The sequence below is a fragment of the Miscanthus floridulus genome, chromosome 12 (genome assembly GCF_019320115.1).
Source record: "Miscanthus floridulus cultivar M001 chromosome 12, ASM1932011v1, whole genome shotgun sequence".
Classification (NCBI taxonomy): Eukaryota; Viridiplantae; Streptophyta; class Magnoliopsida; order Poales; family Poaceae; genus Miscanthus; species Miscanthus floridulus.
The window spans coordinates 56,216,183-56,234,900 of record NC_089591.1 but is presented as its reverse complement, the minus strand read 5'-3'; the positions used below and the strand labels follow the sequence as shown (position 1 = coordinate 56,234,900).

Below are 18,718 nucleotides of genomic sequence, written 5' to 3'. Positions count from 1 at the left end.
TTTCGGTTAGCCGATGCGATTAAGTTTTAGAAATGACTATTCATCCCCCCTCTAGTCGCCATCTCGACCCTACACTCCCCCACACACATAAGTGGTTTTGTGAGGGTACTCTTCCTGTCCACAACTCATACGGTGTTTTGAGCACCGACTTACTTGGTACTCTACTGAGAATATGAATGGTGGTTTTTAACGCCTCCATCCATAGGCTCAACGGTAAGGTGGAGTAACTTATCATACTGCGCACCATATTCATCAGGGTACGATTGCGTTTTTCAGCTACTCTATTCTGCTAAGGTTCACCCGGTGTAGAATATTGGGCTACTATGTCATTCTCCTATAAGAACCTTGCAAAAGGTCTAGGAACTTGGCCATATGGGGTATGCCGACCGTAGTACTCCCCCACGATTGGACCTGACTATCTTAATTTTTAAATTGTGTTGGTTTTCAGCTTCTACCTTAAATATCTTAAATTTATCCAATGCTTCTGTTCTTTCTTTAATTGGATAAATGTAGCCATAATGGGAGTAATCATCTATGAATGTTATGAACGAATCATAACCATCCACACTCTTTACAGGAAACGGACCACAGATGTCTGTGTGAATAATCTGTAAAATTCATGCGCTTTGTTTGACATCTTTCTTAATTTTCTTTACATACTTTCCTTTTATGCATTCTCTGTATTGTTCTAAATCTGAGAACTCTAATGGAGGAAGAATATCATTCTTAACTAGTTTTTCTATTCTCCCCCTCGAAATATAGCCTAAACGATAGTGCCATAATTTTGACAATGCATCATGAGCTCTCTTTCATTTTCTGTTTACATCCGTAGATGAGGATACATTCTCATTATCGCACGCAACATTCCTATCATCGTATACAACATTCACATCATCACGTAGTGATAACAAATAAAACTCATTTTATAAGATAGCAAGACCAACATGTGCATTATTAAATGTTATCTTACATTTGCCATTTCCAAAATGGCAATCATATCCATCAATGTCCAAGCATGAAATACTAATCAAGTTTCTCTGTAAAGAGGGAACATAAAGAACATCTCTAAGTAAAAGTGTGAAGCCATCAGCAAACTCTAGAGAAAGATCGCCAACAGCTTCGACATCTGCTCGGACTCTATTTGCAACTTTAACGTGTTTTTCTCTTCTTTGCGTAGTCCTCGTCGAACAGAATCCCTATAAAGAATTAGCAACATGAACAGTTGCACCTAAGTCAATCCACCAAGTAGATTTCAAATACTGTACATAATGGGATTCATTTATGAACGTAATAATGTTCTTACCTTTCTTTGCCATGATCATCTTTAAGTAGTCGGGACAATCTTTCTTATAATGTCCTATTTTCTTGCAATAGAGACACTGGTCTTTCTCTACTGTGAACTTGTTCTGCTGAGGCTGATGCAGCATGGGACCCTTTCCCTTTGGCTTTGAGGAGGAGTTAGCATTATTATTCTTTTTCTTGTTATCTTTCAGATAATTGATAGTGCCACCATTGGCAACTTTTATTCTCTCCTCCTCTTGCACACATATAGCCATGAGCCTTTTCATGTCCCACTTCTCGGACTGTATATTGTAGTTGACAACAAAAGTGTCAAACTCTTTTGGCAAGGAAGCAAAAATTAGATGAATAAGGAACTCTTCCTCGAGAGCTAGATCCATTGATTTTAGCTTGGATGTCAAATTGCTCATCCTTAGTATGTGCTCTCTTATGCCACCATTTCCAGAGTATCTCTTTGTCACCAGCTGCTTTATTAGCTGGGTAGCATATGTCTTTGAAGAGCCAGTGAACTGACTCTTTATTCTATCAAGGTACTCGGTGATGGTGTCACACTCTAGGATTGAGCCCACAATTGTAGGTTTAATCGTGTTCTTTATCACAGCCATACATTTTTTGTTGGCAGTGACCTATTTCATATGCTCAAGGTCATAGGACATCTTTTGGGATGCAAAATCTCTCTCTGGTTGCCCAAGCGGCATCAACCTCGTTTGTCTTCCTCACCGGTGCCACAGGCTTAGTGGGACACAGTGAGGTGACTATCTAGTCCACCTTAGCCAAGATGAAGGCCATGTCAATCTTTTTCTTCCACTCCATGTAGTTGTTACCTTTTAGAGTGAGGATCTCTTTGATACAACCCATCAAGTTGTATCCGCCTAAAAACATAATTCATAGAGTGAGAACATAAATATAATAATAACAATTGAATGTCTTAGTTCCAACGTTCGTTAAAATTAAAACATACAATTGTCCTCTACACTAATTCTACATCACCGCTGAGCAAAAATAGAATTAATGCATAACAAAACTCATCATAATATTATCATTAATCAACGTTGGTCAGAATAATAACAATATTATAATAAGCTAAAAAATATCCATTTTTCAAAATTAAATTCTCCCATTGGTTCGAATTTAATAATGAAAATAAAACTTTAAAATACGTAGCGGAAAAATGAACTCATTTCCTTGAATTTTACACACAGGAAAAATTCATTTTTCTGATTTCTTTTGAGCCATTTTCCATTTTTCAATTTTACTGAAAAAGAAAAAAGGAAAATTGGGCTCTCTCTTTACTGCTCTAGGCTCGAAGCCAGCAATTCAGCTCGGCCCACCACCTCTGCGCGGCACCCGGCCGCACCCAGGCCGCAACGTGGGCCTGGACCGGCAAAGTGCTGCGCCCGCGCGCGCCCACCTGGGCCACGAAACGGCCCGCTCGATCTGAGCCGTCCGCGCCGATCCGACGGTCGTCCGCACGCGTCGCTCGATCAAAAACACAACGGCAGTGGCTCCCCTGAAAACCTTAACCCATTCAGTTCACTCTTCTCTCTCTCTACGCCGCGCTCCTCTCTCCTCCCCGCAGCGCAGCCGTAGCAAGGCGAGTTCGAGCGAGTAGACGATGGAGGGCGAGCAAAGCCTCGGCGCCGTCGCCGGCCCCCTCGCCGGTGAGCGCGCTCCCCAGCGGGTGAGCGCGCCGCCGTCGAGCGGTCTTGCTGCGGCGCCCCCTTGGCCAGAGTCCGGCGAGCAACGCCCTCGGCTCGGCCTTCTTCTCTCCGTGCGCCGGCGAGCCACACTACGGCGGTGTCAGCAGCGGTCAAGGCAGGCCTCCCCTTCCCCTTCTTCCCCTTCTGATTTGTTCTTCTCGGATTCAACCAATTGGGGATCTAGGGTTAGGGTTTTGGGTTAGAGTTAGAGTTAGAGATTCGCTCTGTTCTTCTTCTTCCCGAATTGATTTTAGGTTTTAGGGTTCGGTTTCGAGTGGACTTGAAGTCGAGCCCTCCTTCACTTCTTCTTTTACCCAGTTAGGGTTGGGGTTAGTTCACTGTTCATCTTCCTCGATGGGTTAGCGTTCATTTCTCAATTAGGGTTAGGGCTTCAATCCGAAAACGGATCGAACCCTCTGTTCTTTTCTCAGATCCGAACGGATCTAATCTGATAGGCTAGATTTATACCCAAATGAGGCTCTGATACCATTGTTAGACTTTGAACAGGATCTATAGGCATAGAACTAGCATGTCTACTTGCTGTTGAATAGAATCATGAACCCTAGAACATCTACTAGTACAGTAACAGTAGGTAGAACAAGAGAAAAAGGGAGGGGTAGAAGATGGACGTGTCAAACCTGACACCGCAGAGGGAGTCGATCCAGAGGCATCGGCCATCTCGTTCGTCGGTGAAGTCTGCGCACGGGCAGCGATGTTCGGGGAAGAGGTTGATGAAGTCGTCGACGTCGGTGGAGCGGGGCGGGGCGGCTGGTGGCTTCCCGTCACTGGCTGCGCCCCTCTAGATCAGATTAGGGTTTAGGTTTCAGTGGGGAGCTCGGCTCAGGCGAACCTCGTGTCTTGAGCCGCCGACCCCACCTCTATTTATTACACAGTATCACAGGGGTCTCCAGCCATAGTGGGCTGAGCGCCCCCGATCAGGGCGCGGATCAAAAGCCCAACTGGGTCGTTGGGCCCAGTTTAGAATTGGAGATCAATCTAACACAATGTGCTCAAAGTCATACCCGCAGGTTCAAAGAGATGAGTGCATCGGCCGGGGCCTGAAAAAGCTTTGTTTAACTTTTTTGATGCTGCCTAGCTTTTTTTGGTATCTACTATATGTGTACACAGAATTCTACTTGAATTACATCCAGAGCTTGAAATCGTGAAAATTTCATAACCATGTGTCTCATTGCTTAGCAGGGTTATTTGGATCAGTACCATTGCAACTTTTCAATCCATTACAATTCACCATTTTGAAGATGTGTCATTATAATTTAGCCTCAAATCTGCCATTTTATACGCCTTTTATGATCTTAGGCCCACCTGCAACACTAGATAATTTTGTACAGACCAAGATACCCTTGTCTCATTCCTTCTCTCCGTCCTCCTTCAGCACATCTCCAGCATGAACGCCATAGAGTCAAGCTTCATCGCCATCCAACCTCCCCCGTCCCTCCAGCAGCACGTTGGCGCGGCGATCGTAAAGGTGTGCTTGTAGCTCGTGCGGCAGGACGTCAACTTGATCCCCGGCCAGTTCTCATACTGATTCAGTCATCGACGACGTCTGCTCCACCCTCCGGAAGATCAAAAACCTGCTGTGTCCGGCCGCGACGCGGCCTGCCGTGCCTCGTGGCGGGGTGCTCGGCCCCTGCGTTGGCGCCCTGCCACACGCGGCGCACGAAGCCGTCGAAGTCTGCGCGGCCGAATGCGCACGGGGAGACCATGGTCGTGGCCCGCCGCAGAATCCGCTTGCCGGCCGCCCCGACGCTGAGCTTGCCAGGCGAGCGACCCACCCACGCTCGTCAGCCCTGCGCTCGCCAGCTGCTCGTCCTACTCCTTGCGCCCGCCGGCCGCCAGCCTGCTGCTGCATGTGCTCTGGATCCACGAACAGCTGCGTCGGGGGCAGACGTGCAAGAGCCCTAGGTGGTCGAGCTCGCCGCCCCAGCCGGCCGGCTTGTCGCTCCCCGTGTCAGCCTCCCTCCGGCAGCCATCGCACCTCCACCTCGTCCTCACTGACCTGCAAAATGTTTTCTGGATCAGTAGTGATACGTTTGATACCTTATGTCATCCATCATGGCTTTGTCAGCTTTGCCGAATTCCAGTAGGCTAGTTGTGTTGGGCTGGCCGCATCATGCCGCAATAAAATCCCCTCAGATGAAATCCATGCTCCATGCTACCTTGTATAGTGAATGAACTCTGATGACAGCAACTTGAAAGTGCTTGGCGGACGCAAGCGGTGAAACCCAAGGGGCTGTTTGGTTCTCCACTAGCCAACTCTCTCTGGTGCTCAGGGCGTGTTTGCTTTGTAACCTGGAAAAGTTGCCTGCCCAGGCAAGGATCTCATGCGTTCATTTTCCTATGCCTGCGGCTGAGCGAGCTGCCTGGCCATAGTAACCAAACAAGATTTCGAGCGCCTGGGGCTCGAATGCGTGCCTGACGCTTGTGTTACGTGCGACGGTAAATTTTAAGTAAAATCATATGAGCCGGCATCCAGAGATTAAGATGTTGGAATCATCGACATACAATTTCGGTGCTTGAAACAATACTCACTATGCTTGTACATGACATGACTGTTACAAGGAAGCCTACAAAAGGCTAAAAAGAAAACAAATCGCATGAGGGGGGAACACTCTTGTACAAGATTTGTCACACCTACAATTGTCACGGTACAAAATGAGGCCTCTAAACTAACTCAGAAGAAACTGCCTATGCTGTACCGACTACCCGGATATGGAACGGGGATCCTCGACACAGTATAGGTTCATCTGGTGACTCTGCCTTTGCGCGAGCACGAAGAACGTCTGTGGCGTCGATTATAACAGAAGCAGCTTGGAGCGAGTAGTCACCCGGTACGAGGAAGTACATGCAAAAAGGATGTATCAGCCTCTTGCAACGGTGGAACTTCCAGGTGTATATCGCTAAGAACACCTACACAGAAAAAAGAACGTTAGTAGTGTACCAGACATGGACGCTGAATACTGCTTCAATGAATAACTTTCCCTGTTAAAGTATAAATCCAATGCCTACTCAATTGCCCCTAAAGTAAAAAATCTTTGATCATGCACAAGAAGTTGCCTTCTGTAGCATTGGTCATTTGCTGTCCTCACAAAACCAAAAATAAATCCAGATAGCGATGGAACGGAAAAATAAAGATAACTCACCAGCCCAGAGGACAGTTGCACTATTTTCATCGAAGCAATTCTCTCCTGCAACATCTTTGCATGAAATGCTAAGGTTCATCTGAATAATTTCCTTTGTGTTGTTGCGAATTTGAACTTCCATATGGGTCATTTCATGAGCAGATATAGGATCTTTGCACCTCAGAACACTGCCAGAATCCTTTGAAGAATCATCATTGATCACAGTTCCATTCTTAGCAAGTTTAAAGCTAAACGTCAGAGGATCTGGCAACAGTATGTCCATTATAGATGCTTGTAATGCCGCCTGGATAGCATCTTTAATATTCAGCTCACCTGAGCTATTTCTCCCAGAGTGCCATTTCACTTTTATTTTTGAAATCAGGTTGTTGATAGACGCATTTAGCTCTGCCTTGGCATTCCTTTCTGCTACGGCGGCAGCCCTGGATCCAAGAGGTTCATCACTACTACTTTCCTTTACAAAGAAGGAAGCATCAAGAACAGGCAATTTGAAGTTCTCAAGAGGTATGAGAACTCTGGCAGAGTAGTCGCGATCAATTCTAGTTTTGTGACAAGCAGCATCGCCCTCTGAAATTACTTCTTGATCCACATCCGCGTCATCCAAATGTACAGTAACATCAACATCAAAAACGACATCTGTAGGATTAAAAAGCTCAAGTTCCAGAAGGCGGAGCCCCCAGCTTCCTTTATAGGGATCGATCTTCAATAAGTTAATGTCTTTGCCACTGACAGGTTTTAAGTGTGTTTCAGTAAATCGAGCAGGTATTTCCATGGACAACAGGCGTGCTCTTACAAGACGCATGCCCTGCACAACACAGATATTCAAGGGAACAACCAGGCGTCTTCCAGGTGGAAGTGAAACATCTCCATTCTCAAGACTCGCAAGCAGGACCTGAAGTGCAATATACAAATTTAGTCAAGCTACATAATGACAATACTTTTGCCTATGTGACAAGGGGTGCATCCGTGCATGTACATCATATACAAATTTATAATGTGCAAAGCTCAGAAGAATATTGCCTAGCAGTAACCAAAGACAGACTAAGGTGTAATCAGGTTGGCTGTTTCAAAGCATTAATCACAACAAAGAACACCTACAGCAAAAAAATGTCCATGGGCTAGAAAAATAGAAAGCTAATTTGTCCAGGATGAAAGAACAAAAGGGGCCAGGTGCAAGACCAAGAGAACGATAGGAACACCCATGAAGCAAAGATGATTAAGAATTGCCGCTTACTAGCACCATGTGAATAGTATCCAAACAGAAAGAAGGCAACTGTAAACTGAAAACAACTATTGCTATCTATGCTTCAGATATACTAATAAAAATATGAAAATATAGAGGCACTAATTCACAACAGGAGGGATTAACAAATATTTGCAAATGTCTAATTGTAATAGGTACATTAACAGAACTACAGATTTCACCATTGAATGTAAATATAGATTATGAGAGGAGCTGAATATTAAAGGATGACAGAGAATAAAAGAATGTGAAACTGATGACCTACCAGCATAGTGAATATCCAATAATGGATTGATTCCTTCTCTTGCTATTCTCCTTGAATTTGCAGGAGATCTACCGCCATCTGTTTCCAAATCTGCTGAGCTGAGATGCCAAGCTCTTAGTGTTACGGCAAATGTCACTTCTCCACCTGGTTTAATAGGGAGCGCAGATTTCCATGTGCTATGGGCAATCGAAATAACAGAATCCTGATTCTTCCCTAACAATGCAACATTTGCTTCTTCAACTGGCATGGTTCCGGCATTTGTCAGTGTTATCAGAACATCACGAATTTCTCCTTCATAAAGAAGAATAGAACCATCTCCACCCACAACATTGGCAACTAACAATGGCAGAGGAGGAACAACAGAAATGCTAGGAAAGTTGACACTCTTAAACTTGCTAGAGCCACAGCATCTGAAAGGATCAGAAAGGACAAGCCCTTGTGCAGCTCCAAGGAGCAAACAATCGACCTCTTTGAATAGGTGTTCTGTAATAACACCAAAGCAATGAACAATGCACCCAGGAATTGATATTTGTCCGACTTTTGTTGGAATACCAGATAACAAAACTAATTTTGAAGTGTTAGGTGGAAGACTAACGCTAACTGGAAAGGCATCAAAATTCCCAGAATGAACAGAGAGATAGATGCTCTCCACAACTAGGTCGAAGCTGCAAGGGTTTGCTAACTCAACCATGACTTGAACCGGCTCCCCCACAATCCAACTAACCTCTTGCTTGGAAGTCCCAGAAGCTCCTGCTTTGCTGAAAGGAGTATAAATGAAAGGTCCTGAAGGACCTGCACCGGTCCACCACTCCTTTTTATGTGGATTCCGCTTTACTATATCCCTTTGAGAAGGGTGAAGCGGGAAAGAATGCAACCTGGAAAAATAACATAAGATAAAAAAAATCCCAGAAGATAGTAAAGATTAATTTTGCCATGAGCATCTTTCAGTCTTAAAAGTAGTTCCAACAGTATTTATTCTCTTTTTCTCTCAAATATAACAATAAGATAATAATGATGAGCTTAAGCATACCTGATAAAAGGAAGACATGGATCGGCACAGCGTGTGCCCTGTTGGAAGCTTGTCAGCAGAGTTTGCAAGTGAGCTTGCTAGGCCACTCTGACCAGCTGGTGTGATGAGTGGGTAAAAGGATCGAAGAAGACGAGCTGCAGCGCTCCATGATGAGAGTGGATCAGCGGCCCGGATTGATGACATCAATATTTCTCTTAGAACCACCATTTGGAGGGTACTCCATTGTGACTCAAACAATGACACTATAGACTGAGCGTGCACCTTTCCAGAATCAGTATTGCCAGCACGAGGTTCCTTAAGAACATAAGCATTGCAAATGAAACATGAATCCAACAATATTTAGTATATTTATGCACGATGAATTGATGATTGATTCTCAATATGCTGCAACTGCACAACTACTTTGTGATCTCACCTTGGACAAATCATGATTCATTTTCATAGTCTTTCGGCTTTGGACATGGTATGCATTTGTAGTCATAGTTAGAACCTGCATAGCACTCATAGCAGCATATGCATTGTCTTGCTGAAGGTACAACTGTGCAACTTGTCTTGAAAAAAAGGCCGCCTTGCGCTTATAACCAAGTGTACCAAAAAGTCTTGCGATTTCAATATATAGTATGAGCCGGTCACTGGCATCAATCAGAGCCTTGGCACCATCTGCAGCTCCCATTAACAAATCTGAGACCTCCTTGGCAAGTTCTTGCCTGATAAATGAAGACACCGGATGACTTCAACATAAATAGAATATACTTTGACACAACCTCAACCTCATATCATTGTATGAGGAACTGTTAATAAAGCACGTGAGAGACTCACCTGCACAAGTATCTTGCCAACTTCAAGGCAGCTTCAAGCTCAAAGCTCACAGGTGAAACTCTACACCAAAGAGAACAGCTACAATGTTAGTGCGTTAAGTAATTTTTTAAAGTAAATAGCTTGTTATAACATGCCACACAGGATTCCAGTTCCCATTGTTAATAAAGAACTATCACAACAGGGGGGGAGGGGGAGAAGGGAAAGGAATGGAATGGAGAGGGCAAAGAAGACACAAAGTATACTCAAGGGCAAGATAGGATGTAACATCCTTTAAGCCCTCATGAACTCTCTTCAAAACCAAAGAGAATAATGGCCAAGAAAATTTAATACAGGAATGCAACATGAAAGAAAGAACTATTATAGAAAACAGTATGATCTCTTCAATATACCAGCAGCTCAAGAAAACAGATGAAATACTTCAATCCTTTGTGTAACTCAGAAGAAACAAAATGAGCTTATGCAGAATGTAATAACAGAACTAAAGGAGGAAACTGCCATATGGGACAGAATGACATGCGATTCACATAAAGGATTAAGAAAGAAAACAGCACCCCTGAAACAATACCTTTGAGCATTATCTTGTAAAGTGGCTCTTCTGTATAGCTGGATAATGGTGTAATAGCGATATTTGACTTCATCCTCCAAAACAGGATCACTTTGGCCCATCCTATCTACCTGTTCATAAGCAGAATATAATCACCTAAAATGGTCATGAGAAGATTACCATGAATCTCATGCCAAGTGAGATTTAGAAATAAATGGAGACATTTTCAAATGAAATATTGATACGCGGCTTATCAAGACGAATAGTTGAACCAGAACGACTTTATGCGAAAGCTTACCACTAATGCGCAGACACTACCCTCAAGGGCTCCAGCATGCCAGAAAACATCACCAGTCAGTCTTGTAAGCTCTATAGCGGTGGTGTAATGTGCATTAGCGTCCACAGGCGATCCAGCCAAGAGGCAATAATCTCCTATTATCTTTTGCGCACGACCCAGCCTTCTTTTTTTAGCCTTAATTACCTAATAAAAATACAGAAAGTATGTTGTCGTGTATAAGTAATACAATCTTGGGCCATTTGCATCATCAACATACACTGGTCAAAAATACTTGGAACACCTAAAGTATGAACCTCCTCTGAGCCAAGACTGGATTGTGAATCCAATGGGGTCTTCAAAATAGTTCCTGTGGATTCTGCACGCAAGACCCACTTCTCAAACTCCATCAACAAAGAAGCAGCAAGATCTTGGATCATTGTAAGCATATGAAGTTCCAGTGATTGCTGATCAGAAGGAGGGAACATAATAATATCGTCCCTCTTCTTCCCCGACAACTATAAAAAAAATACCCAGACAACAAGAGATTGCATTAGAGCATCAGGTGATCAAACATGACAAAACTAGATGTGTAATGTGTTACAACATGGGTACAATATTTGTTACTGTTTGAGATAGGTTCAATCAGATTACACAAAGAGGGAATGACTAAGCACAGTAGTGAACACAAGACAGGCCTTAAAATACTAGCAGAATGCAACGCAAGTGAAGTGAGCACAAAACATAGCCTAACACCCAGTCAGCTATAGTAAAATCCAGCCCTCAAGCTAGAATTGCTTTAGTAGTGCAGTTTAGATTGTCGGAGCAAGGGTCAGATGGGATCACACAGATCTCATCCAAGTATTCAGGACACTTGGAAGCATCTAAGCTATCGTCAATGAGCGTGCCATCGCCATTTACAACACGTACTAGAGAAAATGAGCATTCACGAAACCCAACGATCCTCGCACACGCAGCGTAGATCGCCGAGGTGAGATCTACGGATGATTGAGTCAGCGATTCCTAACACTTTGGAAGACACGCCCGCGACAGCAGCAGGAACGTACTTGTGCGTCCGTGGGGCAGAAGGCGAAGCACCGGTTGGCGAGCGCAGACGGGTACGACCGTGCAGCGTCTATGAAGTCCGCCGCGACGCGGTCGAGGTCGGGCGAGGACGGTAGGTGGCAGATGCCGATCACGGCGAGCACCTTGCGCGAGGACTGGAAGTCCTCCCAGGGCGAAGGCACGCAGCCGCCGAGCACGAACTTGAGGCGGAGGCACCCGGTCTCCCAGGGCTGGTGCTGGAAAGGGCTCTTCTGGTGCTCCGCGTAGTAGGTGCGGAGCGAGGCGAGGTCGACGCGCGCGTGGCGCGCCACCAGCGCCGCGTACTCGCGCAGGCGCGGCGGCGGGATCGGGCCGCCCACGGGGAGCACCGCGACGCGGATGGCGGAACCGGACTCGATGCTCAGCCCGGGCTCCATGGCCGCCGGTGGCTCGTCCCCCCAGCCTCGCCTCGGCTCACCTCGCTCGCTCCGGGTCGGGAACGGCAGATCTGAGTGGCTCGCTGATGGAGGAACAGGAGATGCCCGGCAGGTCGGGAAGAGACGCTTTGCGTAGTGATGAGGGGCCTCGAATCCGATTTGATCCTTCGATCGATCTCACTTGTGGCTGGACCATAAGTTGGGCCGAGACTAAACGGTGGGTGCCTGCAAATCAAGCCCACAAATCACTAAAAATTCCATCGAGAAGAATCGCTAGAGATTTTTTTTTTTCACAAGCTGTCCCGATAGCATACGCAAGATTCCAAGAATAGCCAAGTGACAATGCAGGTGTATGCCCTGTGTAGACTGTGGTGAAGTCATCTGACTCATTTCATGGAAGGTTGCCGATGAATAGCTAGGTTGTTGCCATGTCGAAATGATGTGGATCTCCAAGTTCAGCAAGGAGCCAAGGACCATTTGAAACACACGAGCAAGTTCACATGAAACAGTTTGAAAAATACATGATTCAGAAACAACAATAGGAGGGAAGCAATCATGCAAGGGAATTGGATTCTATGGTTCCAACTACGGATGGAGTATCTCCTTCAGGAATGGCAAACGCGCTCAGGGCAGGTCGGGGGAGACTGCGGGAATGCAGCACGTGTTTTCCCGCGTCTTTCTCGTCTCCGCTCTTTCCACTATTATTATGAACCTTCCCGACAGAGCCGGCTCGACCAGGCGGTCAATGCGATTTGCCGACAGCTATAGCTCCAATGCTCCATGCGCATCATTGGATCTCCTTAAGCCATTTCTCGGTAATCTCTCGATTACCTTCACTGAATGTTCTGTTCTCGTCAAGGTAATTTATTCAGGTGCTGTTCCTTGAGGTTGCATTGCATAGCCGAATTGACCTGGGTCCGATGCCGCCTTGGAAGGGGCCAAGAGGAGGGAACGCGCAATCGGCATGAACGGACCAACCGGGTGAGGAAACGTTGCATGGCAAGGTCATTTTCGTTTTCGGTGAATTACATGGACATTGCCTTCCCAGGCGGCTTGGAATAACCACATCTACCTATATATACAGCACCTCGCTAATTGCGTGATTAGAATGAAGCAGGACCTAATTGACTGCCTCTCTCAAGTTCATCTGCATCTATCGCAGCCTTCTTTGGGGCCAATTCCTTCGTTTCTTGATTTAGAAATAGCACTGGCTGGTGCTCCTCGTGACTCCGATCCTGGTCTGAAACCTTAATCAAGAACAGGTGATGTGTTCTGTGACCTCTGTCAGTCTGAATGTCCATTCAGGTATTCTCCGTCGGTCTGAATGTTCCATGTTACATTTTCAGGCCATCTTTCGCATCACTTATTATTATCATCAGGTTTCAGTGCCAGTGCGGACCATGGATGAAGAAAACGATAGCTCTACGAAGGTAAGCGGTTCCATGAAATTGCCTGGAGAATCATAACTTCGTATTCCATTGTACACAGTCTCATAGTCTGCCCTGTCCAGTCACACTGTATGCTTCTTCTTTTTTCTTTTGCGCAGAGCATCACAATGGAAATGAAAGTATACATGCATTGCGACGCTTGCGAGAAGAAAGTGCGCCGTACCATCAGCAAAGTCAAAGGTGAGGAAGTTATAAGAAAATTATTACTTCAGGCTTCAGCAGTTCAGCTTGCTTATGTGTCGGTTCGTGCTCGTAACGACGTTTCATCATCTCTCTCTCTCTCTAGGCGTCGAGACGATAGAGGTGGACAGGGAAGAGAACAAGGTCACGGTGACAGGAGATTTTGAGCCTGAGAAGGTGGTGAAGAAGATCAAGAAGAAGACCGGGAAGAAGGCGGAGATCATGGCTCCCGAGGAAAATGAGGACGAGGAAGGCAACGGAGAAGAAACTTACGTTCCTTACGGTGATCCATTGTTGTACCCTGCTGATGCAGATGTCCCCGATGAGTTTCAGAGCTATAGACCGGAAAGATGGAACTTCCATTACTTTGATGACGAGAACGCACAAGCGTGTATGGTAATGTAGCTTCAATCAATCAGTTGAATATGTGCCTTATGTATATAGTTCATATACAGTATATAGTTCATATACATGAAGAATGAACAGATACTCAACTGGCCTATTAGCTCAGTTGGTTAGAGCGTCGTGCTAATAACGCGAAGGTCGCAGGTTCGAGACCTGCATGGGCCAATTTTTTAAAAAAATTGTTTTTTTCCTCTCTGGCTAGTTCTTTTTCAACTAAATAAGTTTAAATTTTGTTTCTTCCTCTCTGGCTAGTTTTTTTTTTGTTTTCAACTAAATAGGAAAAATTTGGGCAAGCAATTTCTCCGAGTAGTTTTCCTAGAGGTAGTTCACATGGACAAATCCTTTTTTAAAATTTTGTTTTTTCCTCTCTGGCTAGTTTTTTTCCAACTAAATAAGAAAAATTTGGGCAAGCAATTTCTCTGAATAGTTTTTGTAGAGGTAGTTCACATGCACAAATCAGCTCAGAAGGGAAAAAGTAACTAAATAAGAATAATTTGGGCAAGCAATTAAAGCGAAAGCAGAATAAAATTGCACATTCTGAAGCTTATGTGATGATGCTTATACTGCAACGATCATTATCGAGCACGAGTTATGTGACTCTTTCGGCCTTCAGGTTGCAGCTCCCACCATGGCACCATCTATGAGAAAACAGAATGCTCATAATGTTACACAGTTAAGAGCTAATTTCGGGACTGACTAGATCCTTCTTTCTGGACATAAACCCACATAAATAAATATACCAACATGACAACAACAAACAACAATTATATCCTGAAGGTACTTCCACCAGATTGATACTATAATTCAACACTCTTTGTACATCCTGGTATCCAGATTTGAATTTTGTTTCTCCAACCGTTCGGCCTCTAATCCACATCCACAACACTAAATAAAATGGCATTCAACAGTACTATGAAAAAATTCTGATATCTAGGCAGCAGCAAGCTAGTTACATTTGTAAGGAAGCTGGAACTATAATATTGGGACTCAAAAATAACTATGTTGCCGTGGAAACTGGTATTACATAGACAAATATTACTAGTGGATCCGTACAACTAACTCCGGTCGGTTTGGCTTGGCTGCAAGGCGTAACCCATGCAGCTACCAGAAACCTGAAAAAGAGAAAGAGATTCAGAACTAAAGCTGTCACATGCTTGTGGCTCGAGAATCCTGCCAACCCAGTTGCCGAGCTCGCTGTTCCCACATTGCTGTGAGTTTCTTCTCCTTTGAAATTGCTGCCTCAGATTGCTCCCGAGCTTCCTCACAGGTTTCTGTAGCTGCATTACACTTTTCTGCCTCTCGCTGGTATTGAGTAGCCTGTCTTTTTGCTTCGACAAGAGTGGCGTTCATGTGGTGACTATGCTCCTCAGCTACAACCTGCTGCAGCTTGAGTTCCTCATTAAGAAGATCGACGAATTGCTTCTCCATCTCTTTGGCAAGCTCAGGGTTGTTTTTCCCACAATCTGCATATTTCAATACGAATGTTACAGTTTTGGTCCAGTTAACATAATATCTTGATAACAACAATAACAAGGTCAGGAAATTGTGCATTGGAAGAAAAGGGTAGATATAGTAGAAAACAATGCAAAGAACGCGATTCAAATATTTTGACAATTCCAGTTCTAGAAAACTGGGTAGCTAACTGGCTATGAGATGCAGGAAGCACAAGAACTAAGGCCCCGTTTGGCAGAGCTCCCAGAGCTCAGCAGGAGCTCTGCCAAACAGTTTTACAGAGAGAAGCAATTCTCTGTTGATTCCGTGAAGTGATTCTCTAAAATGAACTAGGAGGCTGAGAGCTGAAAAAAGTAGTTTCTCCTGATTCTGTGAAGTGATTCTCCATCATGATTTCAAGAGTTTATGCTAAAAAATCAAAGAGAATCACTTTCAGCCATAGAATCACTTCTCTCAGAGAATCAGCTTCCTTAGAGAATCAGAATCAGATGGAGCTCTAACAAACAGGCCCTAATTGTGCAGCAACATGAGAAAGATTTGTGCAAACTTGATGAAGCAAATATACCGTCCAAATGAGAAGTATGTTGGTGAAAGAATTATGTGCAAATGCAGACTTGACAATGACAGTGCTAGCTTCAAATTTGCATTGCCGGTACTTAGTAGGATGCATTATAAAGTAAAGCTATAATCTTCGCATGTCCAGGAACAGCAGCAAGCAATACATGCTAAGTTGCAAAATGCATGTTGATGGAGTGTCTAAACAGTGCCAAATCTGGGTGGATGGAAGAACAGTCTCTGGGCTTCATTGGATGTTATGAATGTCAACACATACTAATGATCACAACTAACTTTCATCTATGCTATATTGTTAGGGTAATAGCGTAATGCCAAAGACTTATGAAATACAAAACAAGATGAAAGAAAAGATCTTTTTTTCTCAATAATAGGATGCTTTTAAGAAGCCTATAGTAGGTCATTCAGTAGAGCGCATCATTAGACCAATATCTGCAGTTTCGCACCTAATTATAAAATCCAACTCTTTAAGATATCACAGCACTGTTTCATAACATACTAGATAAGCTAGCTTTCTAGTGTTCACCCCCTGTAGTATTCATCTTTTCTTTTCACATAAGACAATTTGGGGCTAAATGATTAAAAGAATGAAATTTTCAGAAAAACAAATCTGACACGTAATTGTACTTTCATTTCATAAGAACTGATTTGCTCGAGCATTTTTGTAGAGTGAAGAATAACCCAAGTAAAAGATTCCATAAGGTCTATAAATCACCCTGTGCATCATCATAGTGACTGAACTACTGAAGGCAGCAGATAAAGCTCCTTCATAAACTGAATTGTTCAGTTCAGCAAGAAAACAACACAGTGATCCACGACAATTGCTGTCATTCTTTGACAAGATAACCACTACACTCGTCCAAATATGATAAGAATACTGGAAACCCATGCCTCAATTTACAGAAGTGTGAAGGAAGGACCAAACCTGTTATTGAGAAGTTGGCGAGCCCTGCAATGAACACAAATTCCTGTCAGTAATGCGGACATAGGCACATAGCTGCAACAGGGGGTTTTCATCATAGACAATTAGACAGCAACTAAAACTAGCTTATTTGTTGCCCATATGCATGCGTCAGTTGTACCATAATTCATACAGTGACACAGAGTCACATGTGCTACGGCGTTCATCTGATGACCCTAGTCCCGACCAAAACACTGGGTTTTTTTTATCTAACGAATTATGGGTAGCATGCGCGCCGACACATACCAAGCGAGGGCAGTAGCAAGATCTGGTAAGAGGGACTGAACAGGAACAGCTCACCTGGGGCGATGGACTTAAGGGAAAGGGGAGCCGGGCAATCGCAGCTGCAGGGAGGGCACGACGGGGAGGAGGCAGCCACCGCCGCGGTGGACGCGGGGGAGGAGGAGAAGCCCTTCTTGTAACGCCAGTAGAAGGCGGGGCCGGAGACCCCGAGCGCGGAGGCCACGGCCAGGATCACCAGGCACCAGCGCCCCAGCGCCGCCGCTGTCGCCGCGCGGCGCCCCCCGCCGCCCACCATCAGTCCTCGGCCGTGGACGCGCGCGCAATGTGGGTTGGATGGGAGATCGCCGCCCCGCCGACTGCGCCTTCGCGGAGTCGCTCGGCGTGTGCGAGTCAGTGAGCGTGACCGCCCCTGATTTCGCCTTGTTGTGGCTGGCTGGGGCGCGGCGCGGTGGTGGACTGGTGGTGGGGGCTGGAGTGGTGAGGGGAACACTGGAACAGGGGAGTGGGGTGGGGGAGCGTGGGAAGTGAACTAACCGCGGATGGGCGAGGGGTCGGTGCGGAAGTGCGGTGCGGAGGTGGAGGGGAAAATGGCTGGTGCGCGCGGGGTTCCCGAGCGGATCTCCGGCAAACGACAGGGCCGCGAGGGGGCTATGGTGGAGTGAGCTTGGCAGCCTGCCACTAGCCCAGTATCGTGCCGGTCAGCTGGTCCGTGTGGACCCAACTTAACGTTACCGCGCATGGACCGGGTGGCGTTAGGTAAGCTAAGCTAGACGTCCATACGAGTGAGTATGTGTAAAAAAACTAATAAGACAGCTAGTGTTTTATTTATCAGCTAAAAATTAGCTTTAACACAAATAATCGACTTGGCAAAAAAAAATAGCTGTAGAGCTAATAGCCTGATAGTTTTATCTGTGGATCCGAGCCTTACATATCGGGCCGCTAGCCAACTCTCGTGTGTCACGTTTGAGTTCCGACCCTTACAAAGATTTAACGATAATGATATTGTTCGATCGTCCGTCCCTCCGGATGGACCGAGCCGTCCGAGTCACCAACAGACTCTGCCTGCACTTGCGCATAGCCCCCGTCCGCATATGGCTTGTAGCCTCTCGTCCACAAGTTCGTAGCCGTTGTTCTCTATTCTTCCAAAAAAAAATCACCGCTGCGACTGCCATGGCGTCCTCCTCTCCTCTCCTCCCCCATGGATCCAGCAGCGTCGTACGCCCCCAACTACGCTCCGCAGCGCCGTGGGCCAGCGAGCGTGCTCCTCCCCGCCTTCTACCCATCCTCCACACACCCCACTCCCTCCCTGGCCGGCGGCAGCGTCTTCCTCCCGCCACATCGACAGCTCCTTCTCCACCCCCGGCGTCCTCCTCCCTACCCCGACGGCTCCTTCCCACACTCCCACACCCCCTACACACACCGGCGTCCTCCCCCACAAAGGAGCTCCCGACGCCCTCGGATACGGCGGCCATGGCGCTCCCCATGCTAGGCTCTCTTCTCCCCCCCCCCCCCCCCCCCCCACCATGTTGCAATTATATCTTTCAATTGTTTTAGACGCTTCAGAGGTATGTTGTAGTTAAACCATATGGATGTTGCAAAAATAGATCGGGGGATGTTGCATATGTTGCAAGTATTTCAAAGGC

At 45.6% G+C, this 18,718-nt stretch overlaps 3 protein-coding genes and 1 non-coding gene across 5 annotated transcripts; 2 read left to right on the top strand and 2 right to left on the bottom strand.

Moving 5' to 3' along the window:
• Nucleotides 1-5,502: 5,502 nt before the first annotated feature.
• LOC136496845 (trafficking protein particle complex II-specific subunit 120 homolog) lies at nucleotides 5,503-11,930 on the bottom strand. The gene is given in 12 exon segments (XM_066492607.1): nucleotides 5,503-5,882; nucleotides 5,884-5,927; nucleotides 6,161-7,049; nucleotides 7,655-8,540; nucleotides 8,696-8,733; nucleotides 8,735-8,989; nucleotides 9,111-9,402; nucleotides 9,515-9,574; nucleotides 10,080-10,189; nucleotides 10,357-10,539; nucleotides 10,650-10,850; nucleotides 11,400-11,930. Coding segments are annotated over 12 exon segments (3,549 nt in total). The 5' UTR covers nucleotides 11,814-11,930; the 3' UTR covers nucleotides 5,503-5,705.
• A 1,007-nt stretch (nucleotides 11,931-12,937) lies between these two features.
• LOC136495376 (copper transport protein ATX1-like) lies at nucleotides 12,938-13,865 on the top strand. Of its 2 annotated transcripts, none has more exons than XM_066491319.1 (4): nucleotides 12,938-13,075; nucleotides 13,160-13,243; nucleotides 13,360-13,441; nucleotides 13,548-13,865. In XM_066491319.1, exons 2-4 carry the CDS (start codon nucleotides 13,214-13,216, stop codon nucleotides 13,844-13,846), a joined length of 411 nt encoding a protein of 136 aa, XP_066347416.1. In that variant the 5' UTR covers nucleotides 12,938-13,075; nucleotides 13,160-13,213; the 3' UTR covers nucleotides 13,847-13,865. The 2 variants fall into 2 exon arrangements, with proteins under 2 accessions (XP_066347416.1, XP_066347415.1); XM_066491318.1 differs by having other exon boundaries at nucleotides 12,945-13,118; nucleotides 13,193-13,243.
• A 72-nt stretch (nucleotides 13,866-13,937) lies between these two features.
• On the top strand, nucleotides 13,938-14,011 carry TRNAI-AAU (transfer RNA isoleucine (anticodon AAU)). The gene has a single exon. It is a non-coding gene; the product is annotated as a tRNA-Ile (tRNA).
• A 611-nt stretch (nucleotides 14,012-14,622) lies between these two features.
• LOC136496468 (uncharacterized) lies at nucleotides 14,623-17,697 on the bottom strand. Its single transcript, XM_066492150.1, has 3 exons — nucleotides 17,133-17,697; nucleotides 16,797-16,820; nucleotides 14,623-15,309 (listed from the first exon to the last, which is right to left on the bottom strand). Exons 1-3 carry the CDS (start codon nucleotides 17,368-17,370, stop codon nucleotides 14,993-14,995), a joined length of 579 nt encoding a protein of 192 aa, XP_066348247.1. The 5' UTR covers nucleotides 17,371-17,697; the 3' UTR covers nucleotides 14,623-14,992.
• Nucleotides 17,698-18,718: the final 1,021 nt, after the last annotated feature.

Bases quoted from the DNA above. Each gene is read 5' to 3' on its own strand.
- LOC136495376 (XM_066491318.1), top strand. The intron at 13,244-13,359 runs GTAAGCGGTTCC...TCTTTTGCGCAG, and splicing joins AAAACGATAGCTCTACGAAG to AGCATCACAATGGAAATGAA. The intron at 13,442-13,547 runs GTGAGGAAGTTA...CTCTCTCTCTAG, and splicing joins TACCATCAGCAAAGTCAAAG to GCGTCGAGACGATAGAGGTG.
- LOC136496468 (XM_066492150.1), bottom strand. From the start codon at position 17,370: ATGGTGGGCGGCGGGGGGCGCCGCGCGGCGACAGCGGCGGCGCTGGGG. The intron at 16,821-17,132 runs GTGAGCTGTTCC...TGTTCATTGCAG, and splicing joins CCTTAAGTCCATCGCCCCAG to GGCTCGCCAACTTCTCAATA. The intron at 15,310-16,796 runs GTTTGGTCCTTC...TGAAATATGCAG, and splicing joins CGCCAACTTCTCAATAACAG to ATTGTGGGAAAAACAACCCT.